General features: G+C 48.5%; 1 protein-coding gene across 3 annotated transcripts in view; it reads right to left on the bottom strand.

The window, feature by feature from the left end:
• Positions 1 to 16,203, bottom strand: part of ARHGAP26 (Rho GTPase activating protein 26) — a 427,310-nt gene that overhangs the window by 32,254 nt on the left and 378,853 nt on the right. For 2 of the 3 annotated variants that reach the window (XM_075996167.1, XM_012748774.3), the window contains exons 21-22: positions 10,049 to 10,159; positions 4,469 to 4,560 (exon numbers count right to left, since the gene is read on the bottom strand). In XM_075996167.1, the coding sequence (XP_075852282.1) occupies positions 4,469 to 4,560; positions 10,049 to 10,159 (203 nt within the window). The remainder of the gene's footprint in view (positions 1 to 4,468; positions 4,561 to 10,048; positions 10,160 to 16,203) is intronic. The other variant, XM_012748778.3, reaches the window with a different exon arrangement.

Below are 16,203 nucleotides of genomic sequence, written 5' to 3'. Positions count from 1 at the left end.
GTGGATGATGGAGGTGAATCAGGGCCCAGGACATCTGACCCCAGGGTCTGTAGCTGAACCACTACTGCTGTTGCTGGGCCCAGTGCACGGACCATCGAAGATGCTCAGCGAGTGAGTGCTCTCGGGGCTGAATTGCGCCAGCGACCAACGTGGTATAAAAACACGAAAGGTGTTGTAGCAAGCTGCCCGGGCGGCTCTCCAGCCCAGCAAGCATATAATAAATATAGGCTGCTGCTGACATGGGTGTGCTTCCTGCCAGCCACTTTCTCCCAGCTACACCCCATGTACCCCCCGCCCCTGCGCATGCAACTCACGCCCTCTCCCCTTTGCTCACTGTGGACAGGGAGCAAGTCTGTGACTAAGATCTCTGATGGCTGCCGGCCCCAGGCAGAAGCCCCAATGGGAAGAGGCACAGACCCTTGTGTAGTTAAAGTGCATGCATTCATTTCATAAATTATTACTGGGCACCTACCATGTCCCAGACACTGTGCTAGGTCCCTGTGCAGAGCACAGAACAAGCAGACGAGATTCTGCTCTCGAGGAGGGACAATCTGTCAGTAAACAAGCATGTAGTTTTAGGTAATGATAGAAGAGAAAGCCAGACTGGGACAGGGATGTGGGCGGGTGGGAAGGAGCTCAAGAAGCTAAAACCTAAAGTATCCAAAGGGGCCAGCCTTGCAGTCAGTGGGAAACGCAGTTCAAAGCCCCTAAGACGGGGAAAAGCTTGGTGTGATTTGAGAACAGTGCTCTGCGCGTGCTTCTTAAAGGGCCTGATGATAAACGTGTCTCTCGACCCAGCTCTGCCATCGCAGCGCCACAGATGATACGTAGACAAAAATGCACAGGTGACTGTGTTCCAGGAAAGCTTTATTTACAAAAACAGGTGGCGGGCTGGATGGGATCAGCAGGTCATAGTTTGCTGACCCTGCTTGGGAACACGAAGGCCCGTGCGGCTACAGTGTGTAATCTGAGGGTGACATGAGGTCAGCGGGGCCGACGCGGGGCCGTGGAGGGCCTTGTAGGTAACGCCCAGAGCAACGGGAGGCCACTGAAGGATTTTAAGCAGGGGAATAACATGATATGATTTCCATTTTGCAAAGATCCCTCTTGCTGCTGTGTAAAGAACAGGCTATGGGGACAAGACCTGTTAGGTGGCTGGCAGAGATGCCCAGGTGAGGGGTGGAGTTGGCCTGGGCTTGAGTGTGGCAGTGGCAGTGGCGATGGCTGAGGGGAGTGGCTGACGGACGCCCCCTGAGGAGCTCTCCTGTAACCCCATTTCCTGGGCAGCTGGGTGGGGGCTTCTTAGAGAGGATGTTCTCTATGAGCAAAGCAAACTGGGGACAGGCCTGCCTGGCGCTGGCGCTGCACCGTGCACCACGGGAATCAGTGGATCCGGCTCATCTCAGATCTTGATAAAAGTATCCCCAGAACCCAATTTTAGTGACTGCCACATGCATTTTCCAGGTAGCACTAATCATGTTGCTTCCAGATGACTAATGTTCCTGAGAACACGAGTTATCTCGCTTTCCAGTTACTGTTTGCGGTGCTCTTGGCGAAGTGGACAGTTTCCTAGTAGATTGGCAAGGGCCAGCACAGGAGCTATTTCCAAGTATTGCACATGCATTCCCCGCTGCACAAAGTCCATGAGCTGACCGAGCGGCAGCCACTCCAGAGGCGAGACACCGGCCCCCGGAATCCAAAGGCTTAGAGATTAATCATTATGAAACGGCAGACTTTCCCCTCCGTGTGCTCCTCCCTCTTCCTCCTCCTCATTCATTCTTCTTAATGCTGAAGAGAAAAGCGTGTGCACACAGACACACACATGGACACACACACGCAGGTCCACTTTCTTCTGATTAGTTGATCTGACAGCTACAGAGCATCCAAGTTAAATAGCCCTGATCCAGTATCTGCAGCAGTAAACTAACAAGACCTAGACCAAGGAGAAAGACCCCCTCCCTAACATGGCAATAGTTTTTTTTTTCTCCTGAATTTGCCCGATTTCTCCTATAGAGGCGAAGAGAGGTGAGCCATAGGGCATATATACATAAGCTTTTTCCTCTGGAAATAGGACCTCGTAAAATATTATCAGCCCAACCGATCTAGACAGTGGATTAACATTTTGTCAGATCCATCTTCGGCTTCGTCCCAGTACACACTGGGAGGTGTTTTCTTTCAGGTTTAATTTGGCCTTTTGCTCTTGAGGGAATTGGAAAGGTCACCGGCATTGCTGGTTAAAAACCAACCAGCGTCAGCGAATCCTGCCATGAGTCCCAGCAGAGAGCCCGGGAAGGTTCGGGTGAGGACTCTGACTCCTTAAATCCAGCTTTTCTCCTGCTCTCATTTGTCCTCACATGCAGGCTTTGTGACAATTGCGGAGTTGGAAGGAGCAGTCACAGAACCTTCCAAGCAGGGCACTCTGCTGGGAAGGAGAGGACTCAGCAGTCAAAAATCACCAGGTGTATTTTTTCCTCTTATCTTTTTTTTTTTCCTTGTTTGGTTAACTATTTAAACTACTTGCAAAAGGAGACTTAACAAGGAGAGAAGGCAGGATTGGGAAATGGTGCAAGCACTTTGTACAACAGCTTGGCGTTTCCTCAAACAGTTAAGCACAGAGTTTTACCACACGTCCCAACCCAGTAATCCCACTCCTAGGTGCATCCCCAAGAGAACTGAAAACATTTGTCTTCATGAAATCTCACACACAGATGTTCACAGGAGCCACAAAGTGGAAACAATCAAAATGCCCATCAACTGATGAGTGAGTTTAAATAAAACGCGGGTAGAGCATACAAAGGAACGGAGTTCTGCTACGTGCTACATCATGGATGAACCTCGAAAACATTATGCAAAGTGAAGAAGCCAGTCACAGAGATCACATTTCGTATAATTTCATTTATATGAAATGTCCAGAGCAGGTACGGAGGCGAAGTAGATTAGTGGTTGCCTTGGGCTAGATGGAGCAGGGTCAGGGTTAAACGGGGGGTGACTGCTAAAGGTGTAGGGTTTCTTTTTGGAGTGATGAAAATAGTCCAGAATTAGATGGTGGTGACGGTCACACAACTCTATACTAAAAACCACCAACTTGTACGCTTTAAATGGGTAAAGTCTATGCCGTGTGGCTATCTCAATAAAACTTTTATTAATAAAAAAAGAAGACTGCACTCACCAAAAGGAGTCACAAATAAGACACACAAGCATGCATGTGCCGTTTGATAGTTTAAACCAATTCTGTCCCTGGGATCGGGGGTCCTTCGTGTTGTCAGGGTTAATAGCTGATGGGAACAGGGTGTTCCCTTGCCCGGAGGGCAGGCCTGCAGGCCCCGCATTCACCTGCAAATGCAGGAGTCTCTCCGACCACGTGCAGGCAGAAGCCCCTCCCCTGCCGACAGAGCGGGGGCCCAGAAGCCTGAGCCCTGCAGCCCATTCTGGTTTGTCTGCCGAGAGAGCTGTGTCATGTTGTGGCAGGGCTGGGACTCCCCCACCTGGGCCTGTGCAGGAGACACTCCCCGGTGACGTGGCTTTGGACGGCCTCCAGCAGGCCCACTGCGCCTGCGGTCTGCCAGGGCCCAAAACACCAGCTGCCGACGGGAGAGGTGGCAGGGCGGGCTGGCTGCGCACTCTGATTTGGAAAGGGCCCGCATCCCAGCTAACGGAGCAAAGGTTTAAGCGCAAGGCTTTCGGCTTTGAGAAACATAAGAGGGGATGCAGACTCAGCAGGCCACCTGCTCACCCTCGCACCTGCTGGCCCCGAAGGCCAAGGCTTGCGTGTGCCTCACTGCCCACACCGTCTACCTGTGGACACCTCGAGGATGCGGGATGCAGGGCTGGGCACGCAGCGTGGCAGCCCCTTTGGACAAGGGCGCAGCCAAGGGCTGGTTCCCAGGAGCTGTTTTTGCTCTGGTTGGAGGTGAGGCCCTTACAGGTACAGCCAGGGCCCGGGAGGTCAGCTGCAGCGCCGACTGCCCAGCCAAAGCCAGGCCTGGGCCATCCGTATTAGCTAACAAGGCAAAACTGCCATGGTGAACTAGGGCAGTCTCAGGGGTTTTGTTCTAAGACAGATGCGAGGATGATGACAATGATGATGAAGCTGACAGTCATAACAACAACAACAACAACATATTGATGCTTAAAGTGTGTTGAGCACCATTTTAATCACGTGATGTGTGTTACCTCCCAAAGCCACTGCCAGGTACTGGGCTGAGTTCCTCGAGGGCACAATCTCAACATCCTAACAACTCAACAAGGAGCTGATTATACTTGTCTACTCCTCATAACGCCACCCAAAGCCCTGTGGCCACTGTCTTATTTTGGGGAAAGACAAAGAAACACACACACACTCTTTTTTGGTCTTACCCATTCTATTGAGATTTTTCCTCGGTAGGAGCTTTGAAAACGCCCGTTATTTATTTATCTGCTCCTCCCCCCCCCCCCCCCCCGTGTGTTTGCCAGGGGATGAGAGACTCACCGTTATCGAAGACGGTGCCCGCTGTGAACGAAAGTTCTGAGTCATGTTCAGCTTTGCAGGCGTACAAGGCTTTCGCCTTCCGGAACGGCGTGCTGCGCGAAAACAGGAGTTCATTTAACATTTTTAGAAAACCCCTAGAAAGCCCCCGATACTTGATCTCTCTCCTTCCCTTTCTCTACAAGCCACCTAGTCCTCTCTCGTGGGAAGAGCCCGACAAGGCCGCCAGATGGCAAAACAGGAGGCGGAAAAGTTGTGAAGGTCACAGGAGAAAAATGAGAAATATTCAGAGAGAAGCCGGGAGCGCCAAGAAACCACACTTCTTCTGGGGTCACATGGTGCCCTGTTCAAACTTTACCTGGGAGTCTCGGCAGCTGAGCAGTGGGAGGGCTGCTCGGGCCCCACCGTGGGGGCAGGAGTGGCCCTGGGGGAAGGGTGGGAAGCAGAGGCAGGAGAGAACGTCCAAGCTGCTCTGGAAAACACTCCCGACAGACCCGACAGTTGAAAGCTGGCAATGTTCAACGAGTCAAAAAGGAGAAATCCTAGCAAAGCCAAGTTTCGGCTCCAGCAGGCCACGGGCTGCCATTAGCTCTCCCAGATGTTGCTTATTTTCCAGTGGGCTGGGTCTTGCTGGGGGGTGGGGCAGGACTCTAGAGCTGGAACTTTCCGACCTCCAGGGAAGGGCAGGGAGTAGGAAAGGTGCGTGTGAGAGCAGTTACACGTGTGCGCATGCACACACGTGTGCACCTGCACGGGGAGTGTGGGGAGGAGGAGGAAGGGCGGGGGGCACAGTGCATTTTACTTTTCCCTTCTCACGTCCAGAGTGTCGACAACCACTCTCACTGGGATTCAGCATCACCTGAGGGGCATTTAGAGACCGCAGATGTCTGCGTTCGACCCAGGTGTGCAGATATAATCACAGGCGTCGGTATTTTCAAAGAAGCTCTCCAAGGACTCCTATGTGTGAGCCGGGTTGAGAACCACAGTTCTAGAGCAGAGGTTGGTAGACCGTTTTCTGCAAAGGGCCAGACGGTCAATATTTTGGGCTTTGCGGGCCATGGGGTCTCTGTTATGCAGAGTGATCCGAGGAAATGATTTTTCAGAATCTGTTGCTGGGCCACAGTTCACTGTCATTCTTTCTAGTTTTCTAGGAGCCAAGAGACAATGGCCAGGTGGGAGAAAAGTTGGGAAAGTGGGACCACTGGGAACGCAGGAAAGACGAGCCTTCAGTATCCATCCGCTCCAGCTGGAAGACAGCCCTTCCTGTCTGATTATGATGACAGAATAAAGTTCAGGACAAGGGGCACATTCTGCGATCTAAGTCAGCCAAGTCTGTGTGCTGACCAGCAAGGGCCCAACACCCAATGTGCACTGCTCCAGGGAGGGACAGCAAAGTATGCATGCATGTATGTATGTATGTATGCATGTATATATGTATGTATGTATGCATGTATGTATTTAGGAGGTGGGAGGCAGACAGGAGTGGTGACCTGGCTGTGAAAAGAGTGAAAATAGGCAAAAAACCCCACAAAAACCTATACTGACAGGCACGTGGATCTGGGCGCAACACTGAAGACGGAAGGAGAATGCAGTCCCCATTGGCCAGGGTCTTGGGGACCAGGTCTCGAGGCAGCATTACGCCTCTTGAGAACGGGGCAGAGCACGCGGGTACGGTGCAGAGACCAGGGAAGGGGGGATAGACGGCCGGGGAAAGATGTGAGGCAAGGTTTCTCTGGCTGGATTTTCGCAGAGGTTACTCATTAACCTCATTAAATAAAGGTAATGGGGCAAAACAGGGATAAGTCAGGGAAAGAAGCCGGGGTTTCTGGCAGGCAGAAAGCAGAGGGAATGGTCTCAGGTGCCCATGACTCTCATTCAAAAGGAGTAACTTTCCACTCATATTAGGGTTTTCAAATTGAATAATAAAAGTGACAATAAAATAGTACATTAAAAAAACACGAAGGTCAGGAAGGGGCCTTGTTTTTCTCTCGGCTTAATTAAGTGACTGACAGTCTACGGGAGGGTCTTTTCCCCTGAGACCCCCCACCCCCCAACCCCCTCAGGCTGGGCACAGATTGGGAGGGACGACAGAAGAGGTGCTTTTAAAAGGGGCCACACCTGTTCCCCAGGAGTAGAGTTGCCAGATAAAATATAGGACACCTAGTTGCAGTTTGATTTCTGATAAACAACAAATAATTTTTTAGTGTGTGTGTATATATATGTCCCAGCCAATATCTAGGACATATATATACTGAAAAATTATTTCTTGTTTATCTACAATTCAAATTTAACTGAGTATGCTGTATTTTTATCTTATTTGCTAAATCCGGCAACCGGACCCAGGGCAAAGTCTTATCTTTTAAAAAGTTTGTCAGCCCAGCAAGCCCGTGTCCCATAACTCCCTCTCAGAAGCCTTGAGCGGTTTGTTTTAGCTAGGGTTCCTACCCAAACAGATCCTGTTGGCAGACAGGTTGTATTTGTAAGGCTTTGGCTTTGGTTAAAACAATTAAAAATCCACACCAAGCATCCTTGGTTCTTTGGCTCCCTTTTCCCTGCCGTGCACCTCAACACTGGACACAGCCAGCCTGCCACGGAGCCCCTGGGACCTCAGCTGGGCCCTTTAAGGGCAGGGACGAGCGTGGATCCTTGTGCTAGTTCCCTTTCAACTGTCGCCTCTGAGCGTGGCACTGGGCCTGGAAAGCACTCCCAGTCGCTTCCCTCAAATGCCCTTGCAGGCTCTGCAGAACGACAGCCCACTCTCCAGTGCGTGGCATCGTGACAGGGGGGTGGGGCCAGCTAGACTGGCAGGTGGCAGCGGCTCGATCGTTTAGGCCCAATTTCCAGTAGCCCCTGTGCAAATGCAAGTTATGGGTTTAGGGGCTAAGAAGGGCTTTTCTGGGGGAGGGGAGTGGGCGCGAGGAAGGAAAGGGGAACGGGAAGGAAATGCTCCTCCAGTGCTCCTCCCCTGCAGTGCTGCAAGAGGCAGCTGCATTCCTGAGCCCGAACAAACAAGCTCTAAAAAACGGTTTGAAGAGAGGGCAGGAAGCCATTTCTAGAAGGAGACATCATGCAGAAGTTCATGGGATCACTAATTGGGACTAATGTAGTATTTGTTTTTAAAAGCTTTTGTCCAGGGAAGGAAATCTGAAGCTTCATGTTCTAAAAGCAGATTTGGGGGAAGGCCCCACTGGACCTGAATAATGGGTGTGGCACCCCTCCCCACCCCCCAGCTGTACACTGCAATAGCAGTTAGGGGGTTTGAGTTCTCTCTGTTCCTCTGATGGGCTAGATCCCCGCAGCGTCCCTGTCTGTGCTCACGCTGGCACACACTTAGCTCAGTGACAGCCAATCCCAAGCCCTACAAGGCCTTGCCTATTTCAAAATGGCAGCTTCCTAAAGGATGTCCAAGTGGTGCTATCCTAACAATGACCAGAGAGGGCAGTGCTGAGTAACCATGACGCCAAGCACACCAGGTGAGCAGATTCTATTGCCACGGACTGTCCTCTGCCAATCTGGAAATGATGTGGGGAGGTGGGAAGGAGTAGCTGAAGGAAAAAACAAGCTGGACATATTTTGGGGAGATGAAGAGATACTTGGACAAGCAACAGGGTCCCACAGCTCAGAGACACGAAAAATGTAGAACTCTCACAGCAGAGGGTCCGTGTCAAGTTTTTAGCTGAATGATTCCACTGCCCTGAGTCCTTTAACGCATTTTGTCCAAGGGGCCAATGTTTTGGAGAATTTACTCCCTTTCAATGAAAATGAAGGAGGCACAGTCTCCTAGTGCCCAGGCCTCTCTAACTAGTGAGGCATTTTGGAAGGTGGCTGTCTCTGGTTTCTGCAGTTTGCTCTGGTTCAGGTCCTCATGGGGCCGCCATGAGGCATCAATAATTCTGATTATTCTAACCAGAATAATCCATTCCATTTCTGGTATCCTAGAAAATGAGTGTCTCTCAAAATGCCCAGAAGATGCCTAAGAAATAATTAGGAAATAATTTGGATGCTATGTCAGGAAAATATGGTACTTTTTTTTTTTCTTACCTTATTTATAGAGTAAGAAAAAAAAAATACTGAAAAGCTATCTTTCCTATCATCCAGGATAAAGCTAGGGAGAAAACTATATCGAACCTAAATGAGCAGGCCAGGGCCTGGGACTGGGAGCTACAGAGAAACTTAAAATTGGGGTTGCCCACATTTCGAGGAAGGAGTGCTGGGTTGAGGGGAGACGTCCTGAACCCTGGATTGGCTCTCATTTAATCATGTGACTGCGCCCAAGTCACCTTGCTGTGCCTTAGTTTTCCTTTTGTATAATGGGGTTCAGGCCATTTCTCTTCTCATTCTCACAAGAGGGTAGAATGAAATGATGGATTTGAAAGTGTCTGGTGGGGGTAAAGGAATATATGTATCTGTGTATATAAATAGCTTGGGGTTTTCTTTTTTTTTTTTAAAGTGAGACTCGGCTTTATAAATTATTTAAGGCTCTCTGCTGGATCCACCCCTTAGGAGAAAAAGATGGACGAGAAAATACTGCCAAAGCCCAGAATGCTCATGGTGCTTATAACTGGGCTCCGCACGTCAGCTTTCTGACAGCGGAGCCTAAGTGCCAGAGATCCCCGTGCTCAGCAGCTCACAGCAGCGGCATCCTGCAGGAGCTTTCCTGGGTTCTTTTCCTGGATTTAAAAGAGCTTCTTTTTCTTCAAAGAGCGCAAGGGCTAGGAACTGGGGCACTTGAGTCTGGACGTCGCGGAAGCAGGGAGAACTATAGCGTGGCTCTGGGGAGAGGAACTAGGTCAAGCTGCTCACCCTCGGAAAGCGGTGGTGCCCGCTCCCATGAGAGCTCGGGGTTCCTGACACACAGACAGAAGCAGGCTGGGAGCACGGCTGAGTCCTGGAGTATGTGGAGGACAAGGAGGCACAAGCCATGAGCAATGTAAGAGAAATGGCTTCATGTCGTGAGCTTCTATTCTTTGTTATGCTCGTCTCTCACCCAGTGGATCTGGTCTCAGAGACTAGGTGTCACTGCTCATGGCCAGTGGCCCAAGCCCATACATAAGTGTTGCCTGATGCTACCTAATAAAAATGAGAGAAGAAAAGGCCAGCACATGTCTCAACACTCTTCCCGCTTATATGATCTCGCACCGAAGCACCGAGAGCCCACGCCACTCGGAGAGCCACCATCGAAACAAGCACCTTATTCGGGAGGTGCTCTTTCTCCAAACACCAGGCACCAGAGATTAATTCAGAAACCAGAGTTAGGGTTAAAAAGGTTGTGGAAAATGCCATGCTGGTTCATGCAAATGGTCCCTCCTGGGCTTTGGTCGCTTAGGATGGAACCAGAGGAGAGCAGAGGCAGCCCCCCGTTGTCCCCGACCAGCTTTGGATACACGGGAACAGATCGGTCATCATCCGAGATTTTACCTGGAGTCCTCACGAACCGCTGCTTCTGGCCTGTCAAAAAGCAAGTGCAGGTTTGGATGGCAGGGAACAAAGTTGACGAGCAGGCTGAACACTGCATGAAGAGAGGACCAAGCCAATGAGAGAACAACAGCAGCAACAGAAAACCAAACAAACCCTGCAACAGACCTGGCGGGGGATGAGTCGCCGGACGTGGATGAGGTGGGCATAGGGCTGGATGGTGCCGAGAACATGGGCCAGGATGGCGAGAGGGGTGAAGTTGGGCTTGGATTCGGGGGGCTGCAAGACACAACAACCAGAAAACTCGTCAGCACACAGGGGAGACCACACTGGGAGCACGGGAGGTCAGGGGAGGCCAGATGATGGGGAACGGGAGCAGGGCAGAGCGCCCCTGAGACCCGGCGACTGTTGCCAGTGCCGCGTCACGTTGCTCCAGAGCAAAGCTCTTGTCCAAGCGATGCCCGTCCTGCAATTCCTTGGAGCACAGACAGGCTGTGCCCTGCAGGACACCTGCTTTCCAGGTGATAGGAGATGCTGCGCTCATGGCCATGGCGCCTCTGGCCGTTGGTGACAGGCGCCCAGAACCCATGTACAGGAGTTCCTGCGCCATATCCTATCACCAGCCTTGTTCCGAGGCAGGGGTGAGCTTACAACGAGCCTGTGGCTTCCACTGCCATGGGGGTGGGATGTGGGAGTGCTTGAAAGTTATGTCTCAGCAAAAATGACATTTTTTTTTCTTCTGGGCCACAAAGGTCATTCAGCCAGAAAATAATTTCCTGTTTGCATTTTTAACTAAATGGGATGCATGCCGGCGGAGATCCGAAACACCGCACCAGGAAGATGGCAGCAGATGGAGGCGAGTATGGACGCACACGTCTCAGGAGGCGGCGTGCAGTTCCCAGCAGCGGCGGTTCGCCCGGGTTTGCTGTCTAGGCCTGCGCTTCCCCTCTTCCTGGATTTTGCGCATTGTGATGCTCGGAGAAAAAGCCCCAAAAGGAAGGCAATGAAAAAACAAATAACCTGGAACCTTCAATGTGTCCATTTTGTTCTTTGATGGGTGGCTAATCAAAGGTTTAGAGAGGAAAATTGGAAATGACTTGCTGAAATATGGTTTGTGGATTGTATAATAACCGGTCACGCCAGCCCTCTGACTTACTTCTACCAGTTACACAAACACCTTGGCAACTCTGTGAGATCTCATTAAGTCGCAGAGAGCGCAAACACGGAGACTGAGAGAAGGTGGAAACCATCTAGCCACAACGCCACCTGCAGCCCCTGAATCTCAGCCGACTGCCGGACTGCTGCAGGAAGCACTTTAGGGAGGTGAAAACAACAGGCACTCAATTGAAGGGGAACGGACTTTCTAAGCACAGCGGGACTTAGCGAGAGCACACGAAGTTCCTACTTAATGGGACTTCCCCAGGGTTGTGCCAATTCAGCCATGAGACCCAATGATGGCCCTAATTACCTACCGTGGTAACACAAACACCTATGTTAATATACAATAGAAACCCACTTCAAAGAGCTTCAGACAAATGTGCTGAAACACTTACTAAATGCTATTATGTGTATTATGTTCTAGAATATACATTCTATGAAGTGCAGAGATTTTTGTCTATTCTGTTTACTGCTACATCTCCATTGTCTAAAATAGTGCCTGTAGTTATTCTACAAATTATTGCGTTAACAGATTTCATTTAACCTACCCGATGAGCCCACAAATGGGCGCTATTATAATTTCCATTTCACAGATGTGGAAATGTGGGCTCAGGGGAAGCTTGCATGTGGGCACCCAGCCTGTAAGTCACAGGGCTGAGGTTCAAACCCCATCCCCTGACTCCAAGCCCAGGGCTCTTGCTCCTCCCTCTGCGGTAGCAGGACTTGCTCTGTTCCTCTCGGCTTTGCCAAGCTTCTTTATAGACCCCATCACAGCATCACAGATCTTCTGCTATGAGGTTCCCTTAGATGCCTACCATATTTGCAAGGGAAAATGGGAATACAGCAACAGACAGACTCAACATACTGTAAATTCCAACAAAATCCCCAATCCTGCCTCCAGTGTTCTGTCTGGTAGGTTCATATAGCAGATGGGATTCATATTCAAAGACTACAACTCATTTTTAAAAAAAAAAATTTTCTTAATCCAGCAAAGACTAATCAAAGAGCACCTAGTATGATCAAGACAATAAGAGGAATTTGCCAAAATCCCTGACGTCTAAAGCTTAAAACATATTTGACAAGATGGGACAGATGAAAAAACAACTGTAATGTAAGATAGCAAGATCCATCAGCCCAGGGATAAGCTGCTTCTATTATTAGTTTAATACCTGCTTTCACTTGACTCTGTCTCTAGTCCTAGAAGAAGTGTTAGCTACTTTTCTACTGTCTGGTTTCTTCCATAGTTGCTGCTGGCAAGACAAGCCTTGCTTTCTCAGTCCTCTCACCACAACCCTGTCTGACTACAAAACCTCCTACTAGGCAAGGCTGGCCTGGCAACCATTTCCGAACTGTGGCCAAGCCCAAGAACCCAAGCAGGACCGGGATCTTTTGGAGGTTCAAGAGAACTGCCCAGGCCCCGAAACCAGGACTCATCTATTCCTTTGGCCAATGGTCACCACGGGACAATTTAAAAAAGTCTTTACATCTTTTTTTTTTTTTCTTTTTTTAAATGACTTGTATAAGTAGGAGACACCTCCAGCTTCCTACTCCATCTGTACCAAGAATTATGCCTTTGGCTAAAGGCATAGTTGGGAACATACTCCATGAATACAATGTGGGTTCTAGATGTTTTTCACATCCTCAGATATCTGAGTGGTTCTTGGCCAGTAGTACATGGCTGCAATGATCTGGGGGTGCGGCTGGAATGCAGGGTATTCGTAACTGTTGTAAGAACTTACTCGTCAATCCCCATGTCAACTGCCAGAGTATCAACTGCAATTTTTAACAACAGAATTGCCTTTGTTTGTTTATGTTTTAGTCATGGCAATAACACTGATGTGCTATAAAATGACCACAATTTAAAATTCATCACCACTGTGTCTTCGTGTAATAGTAAAATGCATACTCCATAGTACTTCTATGGTTTTCTTAAAACTACTCAAGGAATTATGCCTTTTGTTTATTTGTACTTTAGAGGCATGTCAACAAAACCTCACTATCAACAATACTACTGCAAATTTTTATAGAGCACAATGATGCCTGTAGCAACAGAAGGACTATAAACATACAAATGCTCCTCCAAGAAATAAAGAGCACGTATTTTAGTTCGGATGCAAAGCTACATGAGCACGAGCGTGTGTTCTCATACTCAGAGAACACGTGTGTGGGATATAAGATGCTCAGGGATGATGAGGATGATGGCCCAAGACTCTGCATAGTCTTAAATTCTCCTTTCACTACAGAAGTGTCTGCCTGTAGGTTACCTAAAAATGACAGCAGTAGACAAAAAATTCTTGCCAGCCCCCCCCCAAAAAAAACCAAACCAAACCAAAACAGACAAAAAAAAAAAAAAAGCAACTGTCAATTTCATTCTTGGCTCTGAAAGCGCCAATATTGACTTCTCAAACCCTTTTCCCACTAATGAGGCCAAGGATAACAAACGGTTGAGATTAAAATAGGAGAAAATAATTTTGTAACTACAGTTTTAGCAGATGACCCCTTCAGCCCTCTCTACAATCCTGAGCCCAGCTGGGAGCATCGAAAACAGAACGCTCCAGCACCCAAAAAATATCCCCGGGGTTCTGCCAGGCCCCCACACCAAGGCTCTGCTACAGCAACGGCCCAGCTTGATCATTAGCACGGGGGGAACGTTCGCCGGTCTGGCTTAAATTCAACTAGAAGGATTGCCTCAGCTTTAGTTTGCTGGCCCAAGGTGTCCTCAAAGGGGGTCAGACAGTCCCAGTCACCCAAGTCAGTCCCTCTGACATTCATCGGACAGTAGAAGAATAACGGTTTGGGAAGATAAGGCTAAAAAGGCTTGGCAGCAGGCTGGGTTGCGGCTGATAGTTCAAGTACAGTGTGTGGCAATATCATCAGCTTGACACCCTGCTGCGGTGACTCACTTGAATGATGGCACGTCTGCTGCAGCCGCCAGGGCATGCCTGCTGGGCGGTGGCGGGGCGGCCCGGGCAGGCTCCCAAACTGGCGACGGCCGTGGCAGACCCTCTGCGGTCTCCACGCCACAGTGGCGGAGCTGCCTCGAGAGGAGAGGGGCCCTCACCGGACGACTAAGGGACCCGTTATAGAGGAAAGCTAATCTTTTGAAATTCTGACCGTCGAAATGACAGAGGGCCTTTGTAAAGAAAGGGAAAATACCAAAAAGCAAGAAGAAAAGCAGCAAAATCACACATAATGTATACCACTGATAATTTCCATTAACGTCTTGGCATATTCCTCCTCACTTTTTTTTTTGGGGGGGGGATAATACTACATACATAGTTCATAGCCTGTTTCGTTCATTTAATATAGTAAGGTATTTTCTGATGTCATTAAATAGCCTTTGATATATTTTATTTATTTAAATTAAAAATATTTTCTTCTTTATCTTTTTTATTTTTATTTTATTTATTTGTTTTCTGGCCCCCTGTTTAAAAAGTCTGAGGTATATTTTAAATGTTGCCACAGGGCATTCTATTGTGTGGCATACCATGATTTATGTAACCATTCTCCTGTTGTGTGCATTCAGATTACTGTCCCCCTTTAGCTATTATAAATAGAGCCGCAACTCACATCCTCACGGAGGATCACTGCCTGAGTCTCATTTGTTTCCTTGGCATAAATTCCTGGAAGTACAATTAGTGGGTCAAAGGCTAGCAGTTTCTTTTAAGGGTCTTGACATGTCCTGCCAAATAGCTTTTTCGAAAGGTCCTAACCAAACTGCATTCTCACCGACACTGGGAATTCCTTCTCACTGTCACATCATTATCGGCATTGAGCAGTATCATTAAAAAAAAAAATTTATGGGCATTGTTTTCAGTTTATAAAGGTCACCTTGGACTCTTGTCTTTCCTAAGCCTTCCCAGTGATGGACAAATGTATACAGTTCCCTTCCCGGGTTCTGCTTCCACGCAGCAGCAATGTCTAACTCTCCAAAGGGCATTCTGACAAGAAGGTAGTTCTGGGAAGGAGGCAGGCCGGAGGATAGAAGAGTCAGACATCTACAAACTGGAGACGTTAGACCCTAGTCCAGGGGTCCTCAAACTTTTTAAACAGGGGGCCAGTTCACTGTCCCTCAGACCATTGGAGGGCCGGACTATAGTTTAAAAAAAAACTATGAACAAATTCGTATGCACACTGCACATATCTTATTTTGAAGTAAAAAAAACAAACGGGCAAAAAAACCCACATGTGGCCCGCGGGCCGTAGTTTGAGGACGCCTGCTAGTCAAATGGCATAGCTGCTCCCAGAGAAACAGGGAGTCGTGGACTTGTAGCTCGGGCTACGACTCTCAAAAATAGGACTCAGTAGCAGGGAGGAGGTACGCAAGGAGAGGCCAAAAAGTCGTGCAGCAACATCATACTGCAGAGAAGTCACAAAATTGGCATGTGCCATGCAGGAGCCTGTGGCCTGTCGCCCATGTTCCCAGTCATAGAGTCAGGCCTGGGCTGGGCCTTGGGTCACCGGCCCAGTGCTCTGTCTGTCCCTGTCCAGATTAGACTTGGAGCTGGGGGTGGTGCTTGCTATTCAATCAAGGGAGGGGGCAGTTGCTTTTATTTTCCTCCTATAATAAGAAAGAAAAGAAAATTCCATGAAAATCTACAAAAATTCTAGCTAATCTAATACAGTGTCAGTGAATTCTTCTTCCTTGGAAAACATCCTTTTATGTCTTAAGGGAAATCAAGGCTGAGGGGATCAACCTTTAGTCAAGGAAATAAGGCCAAAAAGGAATAATGGTAAACTAGCTAGTAGTGAATTTCTGCTAATGACACAAAAACCAATTTTCATCTGCTGAAGATCTGAAGACATATATTCCTTACGTGTGTCAACTCAAGCTTTTACAACACAGAAATCCTATATACGTCTCAACCTCCTGAACTTTCAGTATGTGCTGTAGAACTTTATAAGTGAGAAAAAAATACACATGCCTGTGAACTTCACTGTTCTGTGTGCTTTTCTATTACTAGTGTGCACATGTATTTACAGATTCTCTCTCATCTAATATAATTTAAGATGCATTTTTATTCAGTGACAGTTGTGTTTCCTATTTTAATAAGACTAACTGGTAAAATCCCCTTAAGGTCTTAAGGATTATAGGTAATTGCTTTTTAAAATACTTTTTAATAATTTGCTTTAAAAATAGTTTGACTAATCTCCAGTGCAGTGGT

The sequence above is a fragment of the Microcebus murinus genome, chromosome 21 (assembly GCF_040939455.1).
Source record: "Microcebus murinus isolate Inina chromosome 21, M.murinus_Inina_mat1.0, whole genome shotgun sequence".
In the NCBI taxonomy this organism is placed as follows: Eukaryota; Metazoa; Chordata; class Mammalia; order Primates; family Cheirogaleidae; genus Microcebus; species Microcebus murinus.
The sequence above is the reverse complement of the archived record's forward strand: the minus strand, read 5'-3'. Positions and strand labels throughout refer to the sequence as shown.